General features: G+C 34.4%; 1 protein-coding gene across 3 annotated transcripts in view; it reads right to left on the bottom strand.

Moving 5' to 3' along the window:
- LOC126881273 (sorting nexin-8-like) overlaps nt 1-24,490 on the bottom strand; it is a 117,365-nt gene that overhangs the window by 40,451 nt on the left and 52,424 nt on the right. For all 3 annotated transcript variants that reach the window (XM_050645455.1, XM_050645454.1, XM_050645453.1), the window contains one exon: nt 14,120-14,357. In XM_050645455.1, coding sequence (XP_050501412.1) covers nt 14,120-14,357 — 238 coding nt within the window. The remainder of the gene's footprint in view (nt 1-14,119; nt 14,358-24,490) is intronic.

The raw sequence follows: 24,490 nt of genomic DNA, 5'->3' as shown, positions 1-24,490 counted from the left end.
CACAGCGGGCGATGGGCCGGTCGACCAGAGACGACCGTAGGAGTATCCGAGTTGACGCATCCCCTCTTCATAACACCGCTGGGCGAAACTGAAGGAGAAGTGGCATCGAGAGCATATTTAAGACGAGCCAGGAGAATCATAAAATCAGTTGTTGCTAACGTATTGAATTAGCAATACGATGGCAGAGATGCACCGGGTTGAGGTGGAACTGTGCCTAGATAGACGCCACAGTAGTGACGTGGCATTCCACCATAACCGTTACCGCAGGGAGCGGTAGTAACGATCGACAGGTGACTCTGTCTCACTGTTCAAGGTTATCGCATTGAATTGAAATGCTATGTCTGGGTCTAAATATGTAGATATGTTGATTCCGCGTAGCGAGATAGTTATTGTATATATATATATATATATATATATATATATATATATATATATATATATAAAGGATGTTAAGTAAGCGAGTACAACTATAAACATAGAAAAGAAAAATCATTGGCAAATAACTCGCAATGTGAATGTGAATACAAAATTAACAATATAAAAAGATGGAATGCAACTGCAGACACGTGTTTCTGACTCATTAGTCGTCATCAGTACAGTATAGCCAAGTTAGAAGATAATAGTTTAACTTGGAAAAAGATCACTACAGGAGCAATATTACCATTTGTGACAACAATGTCAGAAGACCCTGCCTTTCAGGGCGACGACCAACACAGTCACGGAGGTAAAGCTACCTGAGGAAAGAAAAGCCAAAACCTTATAAAATAAAGGATGTTAAGTAAGCGAGTACAACTATAAACATAGAAAAGAAAAATCATTGGCAAATAACTCGCAATGTGAATGTGAATACAAAATTAACAATATAAAAAGATGGAATGCAACTGGAGACACGTGTTTCTGACTCATTAGTCGTCATCAGTACAGTATAGCCAAGTTAGAAGATAATAGTTTAACTTGGAAAAAGATCACTACAGGAGCAATATTACCATTTGTGACAACAATGTCAGAAGACCCTGCCTTTCAGGGCGACGACCAACACAGTCACGGAGGTAAAGCTACCTGAGGAAAGAAAAGCCAAAACCTTATAAAATAAAGGATGTTAAGTAAGCGAGTACAACTATAAACATAGAAAAGAAAAATCATTGGCAAATAACTCGCAATGTGAATGTGAATACAAAATTAACAATATAAAAAGATGGAATGCAACTGCAGACACGTGTTTCTGACTCATTAGTCGTCATCAGTACAGTATAGCCAAGTTAGAAGATAATAGTTTAACTTGGAAAAAGATCACTACAGGAGCAATATTACCATTTGTGACAACAATGTCAGAAGACCCTGCCTTTCAGGGCGACGACCAACACAGTCACGGAGGTAAAGCTACCTGAGGAAAGAAAAGCCAAAACCTTATAAAATAAAGGATGTTAAGTAAGCGAGTACAACTATAAACATAGAAAAGAAAAATCATTGGCAAATAACTCGCAATGTGAATGTGAATACAAAATTAACAATATAAAAAGATGGAATGCAACTGGAGACACGTGTTTCTGACTCATTAGTCGTCATCAGTACAGTATAGCCAAGTTAGAAGATAATAGTTTAGCTTGGAAAAAGATCACTACAGGAGCAATATTACCATTTGTGACAACAATGTCAGAAGACCCTGCCTTTCAGGGCGACGACCAACACAGTCACGGAGGTAAAGCTACCTGAGGAAAGAAAAGCCAAAACCTTATAAAATACATAGAAAAGAAAAATCATTGGCAAATAACTCGCAATGTGAATGTGAATACAAAATTAACAATATAAAAAGATGGAATGCAACTGCAGACACGTGTTTCTGACTCATTAGTCGTCATCAGTACAGTATAGCCAAGTTAGAAGATAATAGTTTAACTTGGAAAAAGATCACTACAGGAGCAATATTACCATTTGTGACAACAATGTCAGAAGACCCTGCCTTTCAGGGCGACGACCAACACAGTCACGGAGGTAAAGCTACCTGAGGAAAGAAAAGCCAAAACCTTATAAAATAAAGGATGTTAAGTAAGCGAGTACAACTATAAACATAGAAAAGAAAAATCATTGGCAAATAACTCGCAATGTGAATACAAAATTAACAATATAAAAAGATGGAATGCAACTGCAGACACGTGTTTCTGACTCATTAGTCGTCATCAGTACAGTATAGCCAAGTTAGAAGATAATAGTTTAACTTGGAAAAAGATCACTACAGGAGCAATATTACCATTTGTGACAACAATGTCAGAAGACCCTACCTTTCAGGGCGACGACCAACACAGTCACGGAGGTAAAGCTACCTGAGGAAAGAAAAGCCAAAACCTTATAAAATAAAGGATGTTAAGTAAGCGAGTACAACTATAAACATAGAAAAGAAAAATCATTGGCAAATAACTCACAATGTGAATGTGAATACAAAATTAACAATATAAAAAGATGGAATGCAACTGCAGACACGTGTTTCTGACTCATTAGTCGTCATCAGTACAGTATAGCCAAGTTAGAAGATAATAGTTTAACTTGGAAAAAGATCACTACAGGAGCAATATTACCATTTGTGACAACAATGTCAGAAGACCCTGCCTTTCAGGGCGACGACCAACACAGTCACGGAGGTAAAGCTACCTGAGGAAAGAAAAGCCAAAACCTTATAAAATAAAGGATGTTAAGTAAGCGAGTACAACTATAAACATAGAAAAGAAAAATCATTGGCAAATAACTCGCAATGTGAATGTGAATACAAAATTAACAATATAAAAAGATGGAATGCAACTGCAGACACGTGTTTCTGACTCATTAGTCGTCATCAGTACAGTATAGCCAAGTTAGAAGATAATAGTTTAACTTGGAAAAAGATCACTACAGGAGCAATATTACCATTTGTAATTACGTATTTTTTATGGGAAATAAGCCACAATTTTACTAAAAAATGAATTTATTAACGTTTCGAAGCCGAAATCGGGTTTCGTTGTCAAAATACAAAATACTATTAAAATAAAACAAACATGTTGTTGCTAAGTAAAAAAATTCTTCTAATAATTTATTTAATCTGACTCATTTATATTGGATGGAAAATTGACAAAACTAAATGTATCAGCTATAATGGAGTTATTGACATTATGTACTAATAATACCTATTTTCAACTAAATAATGAATTCTATAAACAAAATTTTGGTCTAGCAATGGGCTCTCCTTTATCTCCATTATTGGCTAATATATTTATGGAGGATTTCGAAACTAATATCATTTCTAAACAAAATTTAAAACCCACAGTATGGTGGAGATATGTAGATGATGTGTTTTCAATATGGCCTCATAGATCAGAATTGTTGGATACATTCCTGAATATTATAGACGATCAAGAAGAGACAATAAAATTTACAATGGAAAAGGAATACAATAACACTTTGCCTTTCCTCGATGTTTTAGTCTCAAAGAAGGATACTGGATATGAGACTCAAGTGTATAGAAAACCAACACACACCAACAGATATCTCAATTACAAATCAAATCACAACATCAACGTTAAAAAGGGAATCATTAAATCCTTATATGATAGAGCCAAAATTACTTGTTCTAACGAAAATTCATTTTTAGAAGAAAAACAATTGTTAACATCTGTTTTATTAAAAAATGATTATCCTTTATCGTTTATAAATAAGGAATTGACAAGATTAGATCGAATGGAACAGAACAACTTAGAACGGGATCCTACAACATTCACAAGAAATAATACGAGGAAAATAACAATACCATATATAAAAGGACTATCCGAGAAACTTAAAACGATAGGAAATAAATTCAACATTTCAACAACATTCAAAACAACAAACACATTGAGATCTATTCTATCTAAAACTAAACCTAACAATGAACAAGAAAGAACAAAGAATTGCATTTATAGAATACCTTGTGAATGCGAACAATTTTATTTAGGTGAAACATCAAGACCATTAAACGTTAGAATAAGTGAACATCAGTCTTATATTAAAAACAGAGAATTTGATAGATCTCAGATATGTCAACATGCATGGGATAATGAACATAGAGTCCAGTGGAGATTCAAGTATAGTCCTGAAAGAATCAGATAGTAAAAAGAGAAAAATCAAAGAAGCGGCTCTAATTATGCTAAATGAAACCAATTGTGTCGCAAATTCCTCGGTAGAATGCAGTAGGATGTGGTTACCCATACTGAAAGAGGAAGTCAATAGAAAGAAAATACCACGATTAGTAAATCAATAACATATCGAGTTAGTACAAGTTTTATTTAGTATTACTTATTGTATATCTATGTAATATTATTATTATTTATAATTTAAACATATTAAAGTCAGAATTTGGTATTAGTTTTTTTTTGAAGGTAGATTAAATGTAAGACCAAATACTTACGATGTCGGGATAGTATCACGAGGTTTTTTCCTGGTTTTCCCTCGTGATTTACTATGGAATCTCTAACGCGAGAATTTTACTGTCATCGTTGCATTTGGTTGTCTTTTTAAAGACAGATCACATGCTATGATTTTTTGCAACGGATATTCTTGAGTTGGGATTGATTTCATGTAATCGAATGAACTATCTTTTAGTAAAGTCGTCCCAGGAACGCAACTCATAAATATTGGCGATATCATTTTAAAGTCTTCTACTTTAAAATGTATAATATACGTCTGAATTGCCAATATAAATGAGTCAGATTAAATAAATTATTAGAAGAATTTTTTTACTTAGCAACAACATGTTTGTTTTATTTTAATAGTATTTTGTATTTTGACAACGAAACCTGATTTCGGCTTCGAAACGTTAATAAATTCATTTTTTAGTAAAATTGTGGCTTATTTCCCATAAAAAATACGTAATTATAAAAATGCCACAAGGAAATAGCTTCAGAACAACATTACCATTTGTGACAACAATGTCAGAAGACCCTGCCTTTCAGGGCGACGACCAACACAGTCACGGAGGTAAAGCTACCTGAGGAAAGAAAAGCCAAAACCTTATAAAATAAAGGATGTTAAGTAAGCGAGTACAACTATAAACATAGAAAAGAAAAATCATTGGCAAATAACTCGCAATGTGAATGTGAATACAAAATTAACAATATAAAAAGATGAAATGCAACTGCAGACACGTGTTTCTGACTCATTAGTCGTCATCAGTACAGTATAGCCAAGTTAGAAGATAATAGTTTAACTTGGAAAAAGATCACTACAGGAGCAATATTACCATTTGTGACAACAATGTCAGAAGACCCTGCCTTTCAGGGCGACGACCAACACAGTCAAGGAGGTAAAGCTACCTGAGGAAAGAAAAGCCAAAACCTTATAAAATAAAGGATGTTAAGTAAGCGAGTACAACTATAAACATAGAAAAGAAAAATCATTGGCAAATAACTCGCAATGTGAATGTGAATACAAAATTAACAATATAAAAAGATGGAATGCAACTGCAGACACGTGTTTCTGACTCATTAGTCGTCATCAGTACAGTATAGCCAAGTTAGAAGATAATAGTTTAACTTGGAAAAAGATCACTACAGGAGCAATATTACCATTTGTGACAACAATGTCAGAAGACCCTGCCTTTCAGGGCGACGACCAACACAGTCACGGAGGTAAAGCTACCTGAGGAAAGAAAAGCCAAAACCTTATAAAATAAAGGATGTTAAGTAAGCGAGTACAACTATAAACATAGAAAAGAAAAATCATTGGCAAATAACTCGCAATGTGAATGTGAATACAAAATTAACAATATAAAAAGATGGAATGCAACTGCAGACACGTGTTTCTGACTCATTAGTCGTCATCAGTACAGTATAGCCAAGTTAGAAGATAATAGTTTAACTTGGAAAAAGATCACTACAGGAGCAATATTACCATTTGTGACAACAATGTCAGAAGACCCTGCCTTTCAGGGCGACGACCAACACAGTCACGGAGGTAAAGCTACCTGAGGAAAGAAAAGCCAAAACCTTATAAAATAAAGGATGTTAAGTAAGCGAGTACAACTATAAACATAGAAAAGAAAAATCATTGGCAAATAACTCGCAATGTGAATGTGAATACAAAATTAACAATATAAAAAGATGGAATGCAACTGCAGACACGTGTTTCTGACTCATTAGTCGTCATCAGTACAGTATAGCCAAGTTAGAAGATAATAGTTTAACTTGGAAAAAGATGAGTCAGAAACACGTGTCTGCAGTTGCATTCCATCTTTTTATATTGTTAATTTTGTATTCACATTCACATTGCGAGTTATTTGCCAATGATTTTTCTTTTCTATGTTTATAGTTGTACTCGCTTACTTAACATCCTTTATTTTATAAGGTTTTGGCTTTTCTTTCCTCAGGTAGCTTTACCTCCGTGACTGTGTTGGTCGTCGCCCTGAAAGGCAGGGTCTTCTGACATTGTTGTCACAAATGGTAATATTGCTCCTGTAGTGATCTTTTTCCAAGTTAAACTATTATCTTCTAACTTGGCTATACTGTACTGATGACGACTAATGAGTCAGAAACACGTGTCTGCAGTTGCATTCCATCTTTTTATATTGTTAATTTTGTATTCACATTCACATTGCGAGTTATTTGCCAATGATTTTTCTTTTCTATGTTTATAGTTGTACTCGCTTACTTAACATCCTTTATTTTATAAGGTTTTGGCTTTTCTTTCCTCAGGTAGCTTTACCTCCGTGACTGTGTTGGTCGTCGCCCTGAAAGGCAGGGTCTTCTGACATTGTTGTCACAAATGGTAATATTGCTCCTGTAGTGATCTTTTTCCAAGTTAAACTATTATCTTCTAACTTGGCTATACTGTACTGATGACGACTAATGAGTCAGAAACACGTGTCTGCAGTTGCATTTCATCTTTTTATATTGTTAATTTTGTATTCACATTCACATTGCGAGTTATTTGCCAATGATTTTTCTTTTCTATGTTTATAGTTGTACTCGCTTACTTAACATCCTTTTTATAAGGTTTTGGCTTTTCTTTCCTCAGGTAGCTTTACCTCCGTGACTGTGTTGGTCGTCGCCCTGAAAGGCAGGGTCTTCTGACATTGTTGTCACAAATGGTAATATTGCTCCTGTAGTGATCTTTTTCCAAGTTAAACTATTATCTTCTAACTTGGCTATACTGTACTGATGACGACTAATGAGTCAGAAACCCGTGTCTGCAGTTGCATTCCATCTTTTTATATTGTTAATTTTGTATTCACATTCACATTGCGAGTTATTTGCCAATGATTTTTCTTTTCTATGTTTATAGTTGTACTCGCTTACTTAACATCCTTTATTTTATAAGGTTTTGGCTTTTCTTTCCTCAGGTAGCTTTACCTCCGTGACTGTGTTGGTCGTCGCCCTGAAAGACAGGGTCTTCTGACATTGTTGTCACAAATGGTAATATTGCTCCTGTAGTGATCTTTTTCCAAGTTAAACTATTATCTTCTAACTTGGCTATACTGTACTGATGACGACTAATGAGTCAGAAACACGTGTCTGCAGTTGCATTCCATCTTTTTATATTGTTAATTTTGTATTCACATTCACATTGCGAGTTATTTGCCAATTATTTTTCTTTTCTATGTTTATAGTTGTACTCGCTTACTTAACATCCTTTATTTTATAAGGTTTTGGCTTTTCTTTCCTCAGGTAGCTTTACCTCCGTGACTGTGTTGGTCGTCGCCCTGAAAGGCAGGGTCTTCTGACATTGTTGTCACAAATGGTAATATTGCTCCTGTAGTGATCTTTTTCCAAGTTAAACTATTATCTTCTAACTTGGCTATACTGTACTGATGACGACTAATGAGTCAGAAACACGTGTCTGCAGTTGCATTCCATCTTTTTATATTGTTAATTTTGTATTCACATTCACATTGCGAGTTATTTGCCAATGATTTTTCTTTTCTATATATATATATATATATATATATATATATATATATATATATATATATAGTTTTGTTTTGGGGTTGCAGTCATTTATTTTTTAGGGGCAGGATAAGTAAAACTCTGTGTTATTACTTAGCTTTCGCAAAATATATTTGCTTCTTCAGGGTAAGCTGAAATGAGTATATTATAAATACAATGAAATTAAGTTAAAATACATTGTATAAAAAATAACAAAAAAGACTTACAACTTGAGGTTATTCCTAAACATTTCCACAAAATATAGTATATATATAATTCTTATTCTAATGTTATCCAAATATTTGGATAACATTAGAATAAGAATTATACAGGGTGCTTCATCTTATTCGCCTCGGTCTCTGTACGGAAAACCACTTGATATTTTAAAAAAATTTCTTCACAGAAATATACAGGGTCTTTAATACTACAACCTAAAAATAATGTGAATTATACAGGGTGTTCCAAAAAAGAGTGGTATGTCAAAGTTATATTTTTTCTTATGGAACGCCCTGTATCTGATGACATTATTGAATTGACCTTAAAAAATAAGCTATACTTTCATAAGGGTTCCCTATACCTAAATATAGGGTGTTTTGATTTATTTCGATTTTTATAAAAATGTAAGGTTTTAGAAAAAAATAAATATCTACGAATCTAAGAAGCAGTAACAAATTCTTTCTCAGATCTTAATAATATACTATTTAGCATACTTAAACAGATGCTTATTGCAACAAAATTTCTTACAGGGTGGTCAAAATATGAGATTGTTCTATTAACAAATTCAAGCTGTAATAACTTACTTATTTTAAATAGAACACCCTGTATCTTACTAGTCTATCGCGTAGAAAATTTACTTAGCTTTCAATTTGTATTAGGGTTTCCTATACCTATCTTTTTACAGGGTGGTCAAAATATTAGATTGTTCTATTAACAAATTCAAGCTGTAATAACTTACTTATTTTAAATGGAACACCCTGTATCTTACTAGTCTATCGAGTAGAAAATTTACTAAGCTTTCAATTCTTATTAGGGTTTCCTATACCTATCTAGCTTCATTTTTTAAATATTTAAAGATTTCCTAATTTGTAAGCTTTAAAAATTAGAATTACGTACCTATGTCGTGGTTATGTCCAACACATCACCAACACCGGCAATATACTTAAATATTTTAGTCAAGATAGTTTCATTAATAAAATTCACATTTTTAATATTTAATCACACAGAGTATTCTTATTTTAAATGACATACTCGATATTCTATTCTTTATAATGGAAGATATTTAAAATCTCTTTAATTTCATGTTAACATTCTCAATATACATGTTATTCTGTAAATATAAATTCCCATGTTTTTCTGTAAATACCTATTTTTACATATTTTTGTACAATAGGCTCGTTTTCGTCAAAGTAGCCATCGCATTTAATTGTTTGTAATTGCGATTTAAAGATTCAAACAAAAAGTGGCGTTCTTAAATTTACTTAATAACCGTTGGGTTAAGATATGGAAAATACTTATACGGAATGAAATATAATTTAAATATCTTCCAGAATACGGCATCTAATATAGGGTATGCAGTTTAAAATAAACATATTTTTCAATTTCACATGTAGGCCAAAATTAACTAAAATAATACAACACTCTGTGTGATTACATGATAACAATGAAAATTTTATTATTAATGACAGTATCTTGTCTAAGTATATTGCCGGTGTTGGTGATGTGTTGTACATAAACACGACATAGGTACTTATGTAATTCTAATTTTTAAAGCTTACAAATTAGGAAATCTTTAAATATTTAAAAAATGAAGGGAGATAGGTATAGGAAACCCTAATAAGAATTGAAAGCTAAGTAAACTTTCTACTCGATAGACTAGTAAGCTACAGGGTGTTCCATTTAAAATAAGTAAGTTATTTCAGCTTGAATTTGTTAATAGAACAATCTAATATTTTGACCACCCTGTAAAAAGGTAGGTATAGGAAACCCTAATACAAATTGAAAGCTAAGCAAATTTTCTACGCGATAGACTAGTAAGATACAGGGTGTTCCATTTAAAATAAGTAAGTTATTACAGCTTGAATTTGTTAATAGAACAATCTCATATTTTGACCACCCTGTAAGAAATTTTGTTGCAATAAGCATCTGTTTAAGTATGCTAAATAGTCTATTATTAAGATCCAAGAAAGAATTTGTTACTGCTGCTTAGATTCGCAGAGATTTATTTTTTTCTAAAACCTTACATTTTTATAAAAATCAAAATAAATCAAAACACCCTGTATTTAGGTATAGGGAACCCTTATGAAAGTATAGCTTATTTTTTAAGGTCAATTCAATAATGTCATCAGATATAGGGCATTCCATAAGAAAAAATATAACTTTGATATACCACTCTTTTTTGGAACACCCTGTATAATTCACATTATTTTTAGGTTGTAGTATTAAAGGCCCTGTATATTTCTGTGAAGAAATTTTTTTAAAATTTCAAGTGGTTTTCCGTACAGAGACCGAGGCGAATAAGATGAACCACCCTGTATATATACTATGTTTTGTGAAAATGTTTAGGAATAACCTCAAGTTGTAAGTCTTTTTTGTTATTTTTTATACAATGTATTTTAACTTAATTTCATTGTATTTATAATATACTCATTTCAGCTTACCCTGAAGAAGCAAATATATTTTGCGAAAGCTAGGTAATAACACAGAGTTTTACTTATCCTGCCCCTAAAAAATAAATGACTGCAACCCCAAAACAAAACTATAATCTACATAGTATCAGTCAATATTACCTAATTACTATATATATATATATATATATATATAACAAAGGAGCACTCGTAAGTGCAGTAGACGAAACGTCTTCAATAAATAGATGAAGTAGCTGAATTCTTTGTCTCTTTTTTCACCCACTTGACCGATAAAACCCTACACTTACGAGTGCTCCTTTGTTATATTGGAATTGACGGTCGTACTCCTTTATGATATATATATATATATATATATATATATATATATATATATATATATATATATATATATATATATTGTGTGGTGTATTGTACCGTTTTAATATTTCTATTATGTTCAAACGACAGTAATAAGCATAATGTTATTTTTCCTTTGCAGAAGATAGAATTATATTTTATTTTATTTATTTTAAACTGTATATAATTATCTTAAATGTATTTACTTTGTTTTTAACCTGTGTTTTACTGAGTCTGTCCTCCTGAAAGAGCTACCCGTTACAAGATTTAATCTGTTTCAAAGATCACCACCATCCGTTTACATACGTTTCTTCCTCTAGGAGTTGTCAGAACAGCTTTGTGGTGCGCTCTGAATCAAACCAAATCCAGCTGTCTGTTAGGCAAAATAATACGAAATTATTGTGTAATGTGTGCTAGATTGTAGGTATAAAAATTATGCAATATATACCTACAGGCAATAACCATTGTTGTAAAATTATATACTAACAGTAATCGCATAAAAATACAGCCGGGGGGGGGGGGATTAAACAAGGAGACCCAATGTTACCTAAACTTTTCAATACGTTGCTGGAACATGCTTTTAAGATTTTGGATTGGCTAGCAAAGGGAAAAAATATATGAAGAATATCTAAACAACTTACGTTTCGCCGATGATTTACAGTCAAACCCGCTTATTAGATTACCGGTTCTAGGAATATCTCGGTTTAAGGAATATAACTTTGAGGTCCCGAAACGGTTTTACTAGCCGCATGATGATCGGCTATTAGAATATCCCGGTTATAAGAATACTTTTGCTTGGCACGAAGGCTATTCCAATAAGCGGGTTCGACTGTAGTTATATGTCATTACTGAGGGTCTGGAGATAAATAAACATCTCGAAAACAAAAATAATGACAAATTCCGTTTCCAACCAGAACATCAGTATTAGTAGGCAAGAAATAAAACTCGTACATAAATATAAATACTTAGGACATGCAGTTATCATTGGCGGATATAATCAGACCCATGACTGAAGAGAAGAATCGGTCTTGGATGGGCGGCATATGGAAAACTGAGAGAAACTTTTAAACCTGAGCTGAGCACATTCCTGAACACAAAAGTATTTGATCAATGCATCCTCTCAGTGTTGACATACGGAACAAAAACACAGAGAGAGTTCCACAGAGAAGAATGGAGCGATCCATGTTAGGAATAACTCTTCTTCTTCTTCTTCTTCTTCTTCGCGCGACTATGATTACTCCTGTTTATCTGCCTCTTATTCTGTTTCAGTTGTTGTTGACTGTACATTGTCTTTCCACCTTTTCGGCGGCCTTCCAACGGGTCTTCTGCTATACGGCTTGTTGTTTTTACAGATGTTCGTTAATCTATCTGGTTGCATTCGGTTTACATGTTCGTTCCAGTTTTTCTTTCTTATTTTTATCCAACTGTTAATATTTTGAATTTTGCATCGTTCTCGTATACTTCTGTTGCTTTGTCTGTCTCTTAATGATATGCCCGCTATTGATCTTAATACTTTCATTTCGATATTGTTGATTTGTTGTTTCATCTTTCTTGTATCGGCCCTTGTCTCCGCTGCATATGTTAGGATAGGTCTTACTGTTGTCTTGTATACTTTTATTTTGCTTTCCGTGGTCAGATATTTGTTTCTCCATATGGTTTCTCGGAGGCAACCACTTACTCTTGCCGCTTTTGTTGCTTGTGTTGTGGTCTCTGTTCTTATATTCCTGTCACTAGTGATCTCTACTCCTAGGTAAATGAATTTCATTACTTGCTCTACAATTTTGCCGTCTATTTCTAACTTGCATCTACGCGGCTCTTTACTTAACACTATACATTTAGTTTTTTCTACTGTTATTCTTATATTAAGTTTATTTGCTGTGATACTGAAAGTGTGGAGCTGCCTTTGTAGGTCATCCTCGTTATCAGCAATTAGTACTGCATCATCGGCATAGCATAGTATCGTGATCTTATGCGCTCCCATGTGGTATCCATGCCGTTTTCTTACTTCGTGAATTATTTGATTCATCACCATATTGAATAACAATGGACTGAGCGAGTCTCCTTGGCGGATTCCTCCTTTCAGTTCTATGCGTTCTGTTTTTCCTGTTGACATTATAACTCTGGTCTTGTTGTTCTTGTTAATTTCATTAATTAGTCTTATTATCTGGTGGTCTATTTGTTCAGCTTGTAATAAATTTAAGATATCATTTCGCCTCACCCTGTCAAAAGCACTTTTTAAATCTACAAAGCACATGTATTCAATCGACTTTTCTACTATTTACCTGATAATAAGAATTGCATCTATTGTGCTGCGGTTCTTCCGGAAGCCATCATCCTTCATCTGCCATGTTCGATTTTTCCTCGATTTTATCTTTTATGACTGCCGTCAACAATTTTAATGTGCTGTTCATCAGACTAATGCCTCTATAATTTTCAGGATTTTTCGAGTCTACCTTTTTGAGTATCGGTACCAGGAGACTTTCCTTCCATTCCGCTGGTACTACTCCGATATTTATTATATCGACAAATAATTTTAGGAGCCATTTAAGCAGTGTCCCTCCTCCATATTTTAGCAGTTCATTATTTATCTTATTATTATCTTTATAGGAATAACTCTGCGAGACAAAATAAAAAACGAAAAGATCAGAAGAACTAAGGTAACTGACGTCACCAGACTAAGCGCCCGTTGCAGGCGGTTGACGCCGCAGTTAGCAGACGTTTGTATCGTACACATGAGAGCGGCTGACTGGCGGTCCCATTCCTCCCCTAGTAACTCATGATAGAAAGAATACAAGAATCGTTCTCATTGTATATGCTAGTAAGTTACAACCGCCGCGGTTTGACGACGGAGCGGTTGCATGTGTATGGCTCCATTTGTTCCTTGGCAACTTGAACCGCAAAGGTTGGGTTTTTCAGGTAAACCGCGACGTCGACGTTGGCAAACCGCCCTCATGTGGACAAGCTGTAAAATAGAGATCGCAGGACACAAAGCAAAATGTCAGATGCGCGATAGACAAAGAGGTTATTGAAATTGCAGATCAAGGGAAGACAAGATAAGCGTCAGTCGACCATCTACGCGAACGGACTGACGATTTAAGAAGACTAAATAAAAAGTGGGTGAGAGCGGCACATGATAGACAGGGTTGAAAACACGAGGAAGAGGCCGATGTTCAGCAGTGACTTTTTAGATTGGATGCTGATAGTTTAAGCACTTACCTTCGCATTAGCGGCAACATCGGAAGTCATGAACTCATCGGGAATTCTACCAAAAATATCTTTTATCCTATGTTGGCAATCGGGACCTAGATCTGTGAGGAAGAATATCACTATCGAGTCTTGTGATATGATGGGATGTCGACTGACTAGCGTCATCCATCTTTGGAGAGCCCTCCTTCTCGTTTCTAAAAAATGTGCGTCTGAAACCATTTTTTTAGGAGGTAGTGAAGGGACTAACCTAAAAAATAAAAATTTTATGTGAATTTGGTATTTAAATCACATTAAACTATCGCTGAATGTCATATTTAAATTGAATTTCATTTTTATAAATGTTTTATTTTCAGACTCTATAAATCTGCCAAAACAAAGCATGATACTGTCGACTTAAAAACTACTCGACCGATCCATCTTTGCACATATAGTAGGGAGTTTTTGTAACTGCCTAACGTAACGTATCTCCCTATTCGCGGTGTGCAAGTACTTAGAGGGGATACGAAAAACGATCGTGCGAGAATAGCGGAGAAATATTGTAACTTTCTTAAATAATTCATTGTCAATTGAAATTGTCAAATTGACGTATATTTCATACCTACTGTCAATGAAGAAGAAAAATTATATATTGCTCCACAATATTGATATGATATGCAATTATTATATAAAGGTAAATTTAAGTAATTCTATTTTGCTTCTATTTTAATAACTAATTTTATTTACTACATACAATTGTTTACGTTTTAATAACATAACCTGAATCTTATTTTTCTTCTTATTATTTTTTGGACTATGGCCTTGACAATTATCCAGTAACCAGGACTAATATAATTGGCCAATATAATTAAAAGTGGGAATAATGTTGCTGAGCGTAGAAACCAGGTGTCGCTTTGTCGAACTTGCACGGTCCCAATACGTAAAGCACTAACGTAACGTAATTGATGAACGGTAATAGGGAGTTTTTGTAACTGCCTAACGTAACGTAAAGTCATTTTTAAATTCCGTTGACATTAAAAAAATAAAACAAACAAAAACAAAACAATATACAATTAATATACAAATGTTAAAAAAGATAAATGTGAATGATGAAATTGTATGGTTAATTGCTTCTATTTAAATATAAAAATATTATTTTTCCTTAGTTTTAAATTTTTTATTTTTGTTTATACCTACCTACTTTTTAGTTGTAAATTATTGTACCTACATTAGAATTCCCGTATAATGTAAAGAGTTTTTTCATATTTATTTGAAAATTTTACTGAAATTAGCTCATTTGTTTATCTAGTTATTGTGGTGATCACTGTATTTCTTAAATACAATATTTGTTTGTTTTGCTTTATTAATACACAACTTAAAAAACAAGAAAATTTTAAATCTATTATGAAGTTCCAATTTCCAATAACAAACAAACAATAATAATTTTACTCAAATAAACTAAACCAATAGGTATAACCTTAAATGTTTATGGCGGTCCGCTGATGAAATGTTGATTTGGTAATCGGGCAAGATCCCCTTGTGCATTCGGTAACTTTCGCCTCGATAGGGATGCGTTTTAACGTACGGATCAGACCGTTACCTTAGGTTACGTATTTACGTATCGAGATACGGGAGTTCAACCATTAATGCGCATGCTTATATGTCAAAAAGATACGTTACGTATACGTATTTGGCTGCACAAAACTCTCTTGTAACTACATAAAAACTGGCATTGTGAAATTTGTTTTAAATGTTCTTGTTTATTGTAATAATTATAATAAAGAATTAAAAAAAAAATGCTTAATTTCGGGTTTAGTTTGCAATAACTTCTTTGTTTATAAACACTTTTTAATTTAGAAAATTTCATTTTAAAGAGATTGAAAAAGTATTTTCAATAAAGTTGACTGTTAAACGTTTTCATCTACAATGCGTAACTTTTTTACAATATTGAAGTGAATGGATAAAGTCACTTTTTTGCTTAAATGTTGATAAAGAAACCATGACGCAGTAAAAATTTCGATACCTGCTCACGAGATGGTACGGATTTTCTATTGACTTTTTAACATTTAACATTGACAATTTTTAAATTCTTCATATCCTGGGGTAAAAGACGTCTTTCTATGCATGTATAATAAAAATTTTGAGTGAACGAGCTTATAACTATGACTTATTCACAATAATGATTGAGGCGTAGGCGAGTCGTAAATCAGCTATGTGAATCCTAGCTATTGTATGTGATTACATCTTATAGGTATTTATGTAAAAAATTTTATTATTGATTATTTTAATTACTTGAACTCAATATTAATATAAATAGTTATATTAGCTAGTTATATAGCATACAACGAACAAGTGACGATTCTCCTAAGAGGAATACAAATAACAATTCTGGGGGTAAATGCCGTAAATAATGACTACTCAGTATAAGAAAAGGAAACTTTTGAAGAAGACTTTAGAAAAGTCCTGAACGAAATTTCTAACAGCCATGAGATTATATGCGGAGGAGACCTTAATGCCAAAGTAGGAATGAGTACAAAGTAAAGTGGTAGGCATTCATGGAGAAGAAACTGTTAACAACAATGGAGAAAGACTCATAAATATACGCCAACAATATGAGTTGAAGATTTTGAATGGTTTTTTCGCCCACAAGAACATACATAAATACACCTGGTATCAGCACACAAGAGGTCTAAAATCGATAATAGATTATTTCATTTCATTATTTCAACAAGACAAAAACTAAGTTAAGAGTACAGGCCGTAAAGGTGAATAGAGGAGCAGAGTGCGGCTCGGACCACTGTCTGGTAGTAGGAAAAATATATACACCATTCGTAGACAGGAACCACAGAGACATCAATAAAGAACACAGAGAAAAAATGGAAAGAACTCCGTAAACCTTAGACAATCTAGATAACGAGAGCGCACAGTTACTTTACTCCTGGAGACTAACACAAAACTACAGGAATCACATAGGTCAACGACGGATGAATACCAACATATAAAAAAAAAGAATGTGTGTGTACTTTGTACGCACGTAAGAAGTTATACTTCTATTATATGATTTCAACGAAATCAATATACTTTAAACAGTTTCTTTACTACTTTCCAAAAATTTTTATTAAAACAATACCAAAAATTAAAAAAATAAAAGAATAAAACACACACAAACACATTGAAAAATGCCACAAATGATTTCTGAACAATAATTGTTTCCAAAAATTTTAATTAAATACGTATTTTCTGAAAAAAATTATATAACAATATACTGACAATCATATAATCTATAAAAAAATAAAAAATTTATTCAACTTGAATTGGGTTTGAACCTACTTCCCGTGTATCCCGCCGTACGAGAGTCGAAGCGATTTCAAACTGCACTACCTTCGCGTATACGTCGTGTGGGAATATACACAAACTGAACAACTTTTTGACATTTTGTTTATATGAATTTTTATTAGTTTGATTTTTGTCGAATTAAAATACAACAATATATAGAGTAAGAAAACGATACATTAGATGAAAATTTGTAGAAAGTTTGTTCGTAATCAGATTATGTAAATTAAAGCATTGCCTACTAGGGGTATAGCATAGCAAGTACTAGGTAAGTACATTATTTTTTTTACATTTTCCACATAGGTATGAAGATAATTTTTTATTGGAATACAACTGAAACATTTAGAATTACGTACCTGTGGCTTTTCAAAACTATTTAAAAAGTCACTATAATTATAAATTTGATTTTATTTCTGTCCTCACAACAATAAAAACTAATATATTATACAACATTTTTGTTTACCGATAACCTCCATATTGAACAATTATTGACAGATAATTTCAACACCCAATCAGAGCCCGTATAAAGACCAATACCAAACTGTCGGTGTGCGCATGCGCGCAGATCAATATAAATTCACCCTCAATCTCAATCGCGCCTAAAGAAGTATAATTTCAAAAACTGCATGAAACACGCAGCGCTAGAAGCCTTAAGGCCACAGGTACGGAGAGTAGATACACCATATTGGTGGGATAAACAAGTAAAAGAAAAGATAAAAGAAAGGAGAATCAGGAGCAATGAGGAGGTTAATGAACTGAACGAAAAGTATGACATGTGAAAAGTCAAAGACTGTCATAGCTGGGACATGCCCAGAGACAAGAAGATACAAAAACAACAAAGAAAATATTACAATGGAAGCCGGTAGGAAGGCGAAAAAAGGAAGGCCCAAAACGAGATAGTTGGATGACGTGGAAGTTGACCTGAAAACCATTAATATAAGATAATGGAGGAGAAGGGCACCAGAGAGATCCGAATGAAAGGACATAGCCAGACAGGCAATGACCCATCCAGGGTTGTGATGCCAAAAAAGAAGAAGAAGTCTACACGATAGGGTTTGCAGACGATTTAGGACTAGTAATAAAAGCCTCCGATAAGGAGATCCTGATGTTTATAGCAAATAAAACGCCGTGGGAAATAAATCACTGGCTAAAGCAGAATCACCCGAAGCTGACACCCGAAAAGACGCAATCCGTCATCCTTTTAGGTAGCAGAGGCAGAGAGGATATAGTTTTTGAAATAGAGCATTCAACTATAATGCCAAAATCCTCTCTCGGAATAGGTAGCAATCTTTATTTTGGGCAACATTTTAGCAGCGTAGTAAAGGAGGAACACTAACTTTCTCCATAAAAGTGCGCACCAAGTGGTTTTAGAACTATATCTACGACGGCTCTATAAATAACGGAATTAATTTTAAGTTTTACTTGGGCATGAGAGGAGAGATATTGAACAGCGCAACGGCGGTGAAAATAGGAAAGAACACAGCAGTTGATATCGGACAACGATAAGAGCCTGAGTTATCATTAGACAAGACGAAAACTGTGGGTTCCTTGGAAAAAATATTCCCATGAAGTTTTTTTTCCATAATCACATTTGTAATACAACCCAGAATAAGGTTCAAGAAGTCGCCCACGAGAAAAGTGGTCCAAATTTTTTTAACAATTATTTTTTAATCAAATTGCAAAAATTATTATTTTTGGTCTGGACAACTTTTTTTTGGTTTTTAGACCATTCTGGACAAAAAAGGTCTCTTGTAATTTTTCTATAAAGTTGATGGTTTTCGAGTTATAAGCAATTTAAAATTTGAAAAACGCAAAAATGGCCATTTTTCAGACTTAATAACTTGGTTAAAAATTATTATTATTACTAAGCTGTTATTTTTAATTATTAACAATAAGCCGTAAGAGCTTATTGACGCGGCTGTAAATGTGAGTGAGGGTAAGATGCCCCATTGGACTGCCGGAATGACATCTCTCTCGCACTCACCATAGACGGCTGCCTAATACGTGCTGGCGCTCATTATTATTACTTAAAAATAACAGCTTAGTAATAAAATTATGACAAAAATTTCTTCAGGATCTTGTAGGGGGGGGGGGGGGGTTTAAAGTTTGATTTAGTCACTTTCTGACTTTCATAATAATATCTTTTAACCAATTTATTAAGGTGAAACAGTAGCGATCAACAGGTAGCGAAAACGCGTTGCAAGATTGCGGCTGTAATTTTGAATATTTTTTCGAGATATTTGGCACACGTATTCGTAATATAATAAAGAATGGCGGTACAGAGCCCAATTTGAAAAATATATTAATATGTGGAAATTACTCTGTAATTAAATACAATATTAAAAAATCGAGCCTGTACCGCCATTAAGAAGAACAAAAAAATACACTTTCTTCAAATAAACTTTTTTATCCGATGCCTAGATTTTGTGTCATTTTGGAACTACTAATGAAATAAAAAATTTTAGTAGTGCCAAAATGACACAAAATCTAGGAATCGGATAAAAAAGTTTATTTGAAGAAAGTGTATTTTTTTGTTCTTCTTAATCGCGGTACAGGCTCGTTTTTTTAATATTGTATTTAATTACAGAGTAATTTTCACATATTAATATATTTTTCAAATTGGGCTCTGTACCGCCATTCTTTATTATATTACGAATACGTGTGCCAAATATCTCGAAAAAATATTCAAAATTACAGCCGCAATCTACGCGTTTTTGCTACCTGTTGATCGCTACTGTTTTCTCTTAAGCCTTGAAAATCGCCATTTTTCGTTTTTTTCAATTTTAAATTGTTTATAACTCGAAAACGATCAACTTTAGAGAAAAATTACAAGAGACCTTTTTTTGTCCAGAATGGTCCAAAAAATCTAACAAAAATTTGTACGAGCCAAAAATATTGATTTTTGCAATTTGATTAAAAAAAATTGTTAAAAAAAATGGACAACGTTTCACGTGCACGACTTCTTGAACCTTTTATTCTGGGATGTCTCACGAATGTGATTATGCAAAAAAATCTCATGGGAATATTTTTTTCTAACGAACCCGCCGTTTTCGCCTTGTCTACATCTCGCAGTTTTGAGCGGTCATGGCTATTTTCGAACATATCCACATAGGATCGGAAAACTCAAAGTCTGGGATTACTGTGACGCTGAAGATAGTTTAAGTCACGCGATATTTGAGTGCAATAATTCAGACAATTATTATTGTAAACAGGTTGAATATGACTGATAAATTACATGTTAGAGAGCCGGTAAAACTGGCAACGAGGGTACCAATTGATACCGAGCAAAACTAAGTGAAAAGAAGCAGCAGACAGAGCTTTAACAAATTAAAGTTGGAAGTTTACCATCAAAGCGCCAAGGATTAATGTGACGCATATGTCGTGATAGACAAATTTACTTCATTCTTGCATTAATGGGCCTCGAGAGGTTTAGCCGGTAAAAGTTCGGCACGTCATGATAGAACCTAAGCGGTTGGTTTTATTTGATAATTTTCCCTGGGTTTTTATATAAAAAAACTACTCCTACTTGATTTATAGTACTTCCAAGCATTTAATAATAATTTCGCAGCGTGTGGAAGATTTAAAATAAGTGAATAGTTCTGTAAACGTAACAGATTTCGAAAACGCTTTTATATTCTTTCCTTTCGCCAATTTTCTTTGTACCTACCTAAATTTTATAAATGCAATGACGTCATTTCAGCAATTAATTTTTACTTCAAGCAGAGTTAAAGAAATATAATTTCCATCTTCGGCATCCATTTATTTTTAGTAACAATTTTTATAAATTATTTTGTAGTCAAAACTTAAGATTATTTAACTAACAAATATCACCCACAATCTACTAACATTGTTGAAAAATTTGTTGCTGCTATTAATAGTCTACGTTAGTTAAACGTCATGCAGACTTTATTATGAAATTATCTGGACGATAAACAAACCAAATTAACCGTAAGTAATATCATTGTAGCAATTATGTTAAACTATTCAGGAACATTCTAGATTAGTTAATTAGTTAAGTATGTGTTCTGTCTGGTAATAACAAATGACGATAAGAGAGAATACATTTCTCGCCAAACGGTATTGGCTTTTATTTAAAAAATTATTTATAAAGTTTTATTTTATTTTTTGCCTCTCGGACGAGAACAATTCCATTTTCGTAAAAGCGGATCAACAATAATAGGGGCTTTCGTAGCAGTGCAAATAAAGCGATTTAGCATATTACACTGTGAGTACAATAAAAGGACTGGCGACTGGATCTAGTCCAAAAAAAAAACAGATCAGCAGTTTTGTTAATAGGTTGGCGATAACAAGATCAGTAGAGGGACGAAAGAAAGTGTGCGTTATAAGTTGTGCTCATGACGAGGTGCCGACCCTCGCTCCCTGGTATCCCTCGTACTGCTCGTACCATATTTTCGATAGCCCGATGCATTATTTTAAATGCGCGCGTTCACCAAAATTAAGAGTAGGATACTAGCGATACCATCCTTTGCTTTTCGTGGTGAGCAAACCCTTATCTTGGATGGAGCTTACAGTGGAACCTCAGGATTGCCGCTTTCGTTGAGCTAGTTATTAAGAGAGAAGGAAGCATATTGGGCGTTGTGAATAGACATGACGAATGCTGGTCCAGCCAGACAAGTGCGAAAAGATTGCTGTGCTCGGTCGTACATTCCACTCTTGTGTAAAGTGCAGGTATAGATGAAGGTTTTTTCAATTAACAAATACGCCTCCAAAATTAGAGAGTTTCAAAATTAGATCTGAAGGCTGAGAAAACGACGAATTATTGGGAAAGAAAATAATAGAGGGCCACCAAATACATAAGCGAAAGAGAGAGAGATGAATTAATGGTAGCATAGATGGTTGGTCTCTACTCTTCTTTATGGCTTGGAAGCGTGGACGTTGAAACAAGTCCAATTTGAATAAGTTGGCCGCCTTTGAATTTTGGTGTTACAGAAGAATCCTACGAATATCATGGATTCAAAGAATGTCGAACGTGGAAGTAACTAGAAGGATAGGAAATCAACCGGAAATAATACTAACTATCAAAAGACGAAAACTTGAGTACTTGGGACATGTGATGAGAGGGCAAAAATACTCATTATTACAACTTATTATGCGAGGCAAAATCCGAGGAAAGCGGAATGTGGGAAGACGAAGAACATCCTGGCTTAAGAACTTACGGGAATGGTTCGAATGCAGTAGTGCAGAGCTATTTAGAGCGGCAGTCAACAGGGTCCGCATTGCCATGATGATTTCCAACCTTCGATAGAAGATGGAACTTAAAGAAGAAGAAGAAGATGAACGGTAGAGGGAGGCAAGGCTCACTGGACCCGGCGTCTCATCACGAAAAACTGTCATTTGTCTCTCATCTGTCTAAGGTGTTCACGGGACATGCTTGTTTCAGCTCCTACTTGAAACGGATTGGAGAAAGGAGAGTGACGTGTACGTACAGTGTCAAAATGTATATGAGGATACTGATACTCTGATTTCATGCGATGGATGGATGAAAGAAAGACAGGATTGTGAGAGGAGCTTAAGCCTGGGTTTCCTCGAAAGCGGCACAGTTTTTCACTGCGGCAATGAAATGTGTAAACTCAGCAAGCGGTGGCTTCCAACGCATCCTAGGAAACCACTGCTATTATTTTGCGTGGTACAGTGTTTTATGACGTCATTCTTCGCAGTGTTACGGTGCCGCTTTCGAGGAAGCCAAGGCTTTAGGTGAGATGATCACACTGGAGGTGCTGGTTGAGCTGATGCTGCCTAGCGGGAAAGATTGGAACCTTGTGAATGGTATGATGGCTATTGTAATGAAGAGAAAGATGGACTGGAGAAGGAGCAGAAACACCAAGGGCCGGTTGTTCGAACGCTAATCAACATTGATCACTATCAAATACTTAATTACTGTCACAACTGTCAATGCCAACTTTGGTTGGGTTGCTGAAAACATAATTCCCACAGATCACCTGGTGCCCAAGTTTTCGGCATTTAATTGATGCAACTGGATTACTGGAGGGGTTTTGAGGCCTCTAAACACGAATATGCCATCAGAACCGACCCCCTCTGTACCTGGAGCCCAAGGTAACTGCAAGGGGCTTCCTCTTCTGGAGTTTTGAGGGATTTCGGTATCAAATTGATAAAAATGAATTACTCGGGTGTTTATGAGGTCGATAAACACGAATATGCCATCAGAATAGACCACCGGATTACCTGGTGCCCAAGGTCACTGCAAGGGACGGCATCTTCTGGAGGTTCGAGAGCATTCGGTATTCAATTGGTGCAAACGGATTGCTTACGGGTTTTTGGGGTCGCTAAACACGAATGTGCCATCAGAACTAAACTCCGGAGTACCTGGTGCCCAGGGTCGCTATTAGGGCACGTCATCTTCTGGGTTTCCAGGGTTTTCGGCATTTGATTGATGCAAATGGATTTCTCAAGGGCTTGAAGTCGCTAAACATGAATACGCAATCATAACCGACCTCCAGAGTCCCTGGTGCCTAAGATCACAGCAAGGGACGTCATTTTCTGGAGTTTCGAACGTATTCGGCATTTAATTAATACAAATGGATTACTGTAAGGTTTTTGAGGTCGCTAAATTCGAATATGCCATCAAAACCGACCCCTGGTGCACCTGATGCCAAGGGTCACTACAAGGGGCGTCATCCTCTGGAATTTCGAGTGTCTTTAGTACTACATTGATGCAAATGGATTACTCATAGGTTTTTGGGGTTGCTGAATACGAATACCCCATCAGAACAGACACCGGTGTACCTGGTGCCTATGGCACGCCATCTTCTGGAATTTCTAGAGTTTTCGGTACTAAATTGATGCAAACGGATTACTCTTATGTTTTTGTAGTTGCTGAATACGAATATGACTTAGATGAAAGACCTTGGAGTATCTAGTGACCACGAAGGATCACACTATTAAAATAAAATATAGTAAATCGATTTTGAAATAAATGAAGGAAATATGCCAGATATAAATTGAGTTTATATTTATATACAATTAAAAAATTGTATAGCACAACATAGTTATTTTAATAAACAGTTACAGTTAATTGGTAACAGTTAAAAT

The sequence above is a fragment of the Diabrotica virgifera genome, chromosome 3 (assembly GCF_917563875.1).
Source record: "Diabrotica virgifera virgifera chromosome 3, PGI_DIABVI_V3a".
In the NCBI taxonomy this organism is placed as follows: Eukaryota; Metazoa; Arthropoda; class Insecta; order Coleoptera; family Chrysomelidae; genus Diabrotica; species Diabrotica virgifera.
The sequence above is the reverse complement of the archived record's forward strand: the minus strand, read 5'-3'. Positions and strand labels throughout refer to the sequence as shown.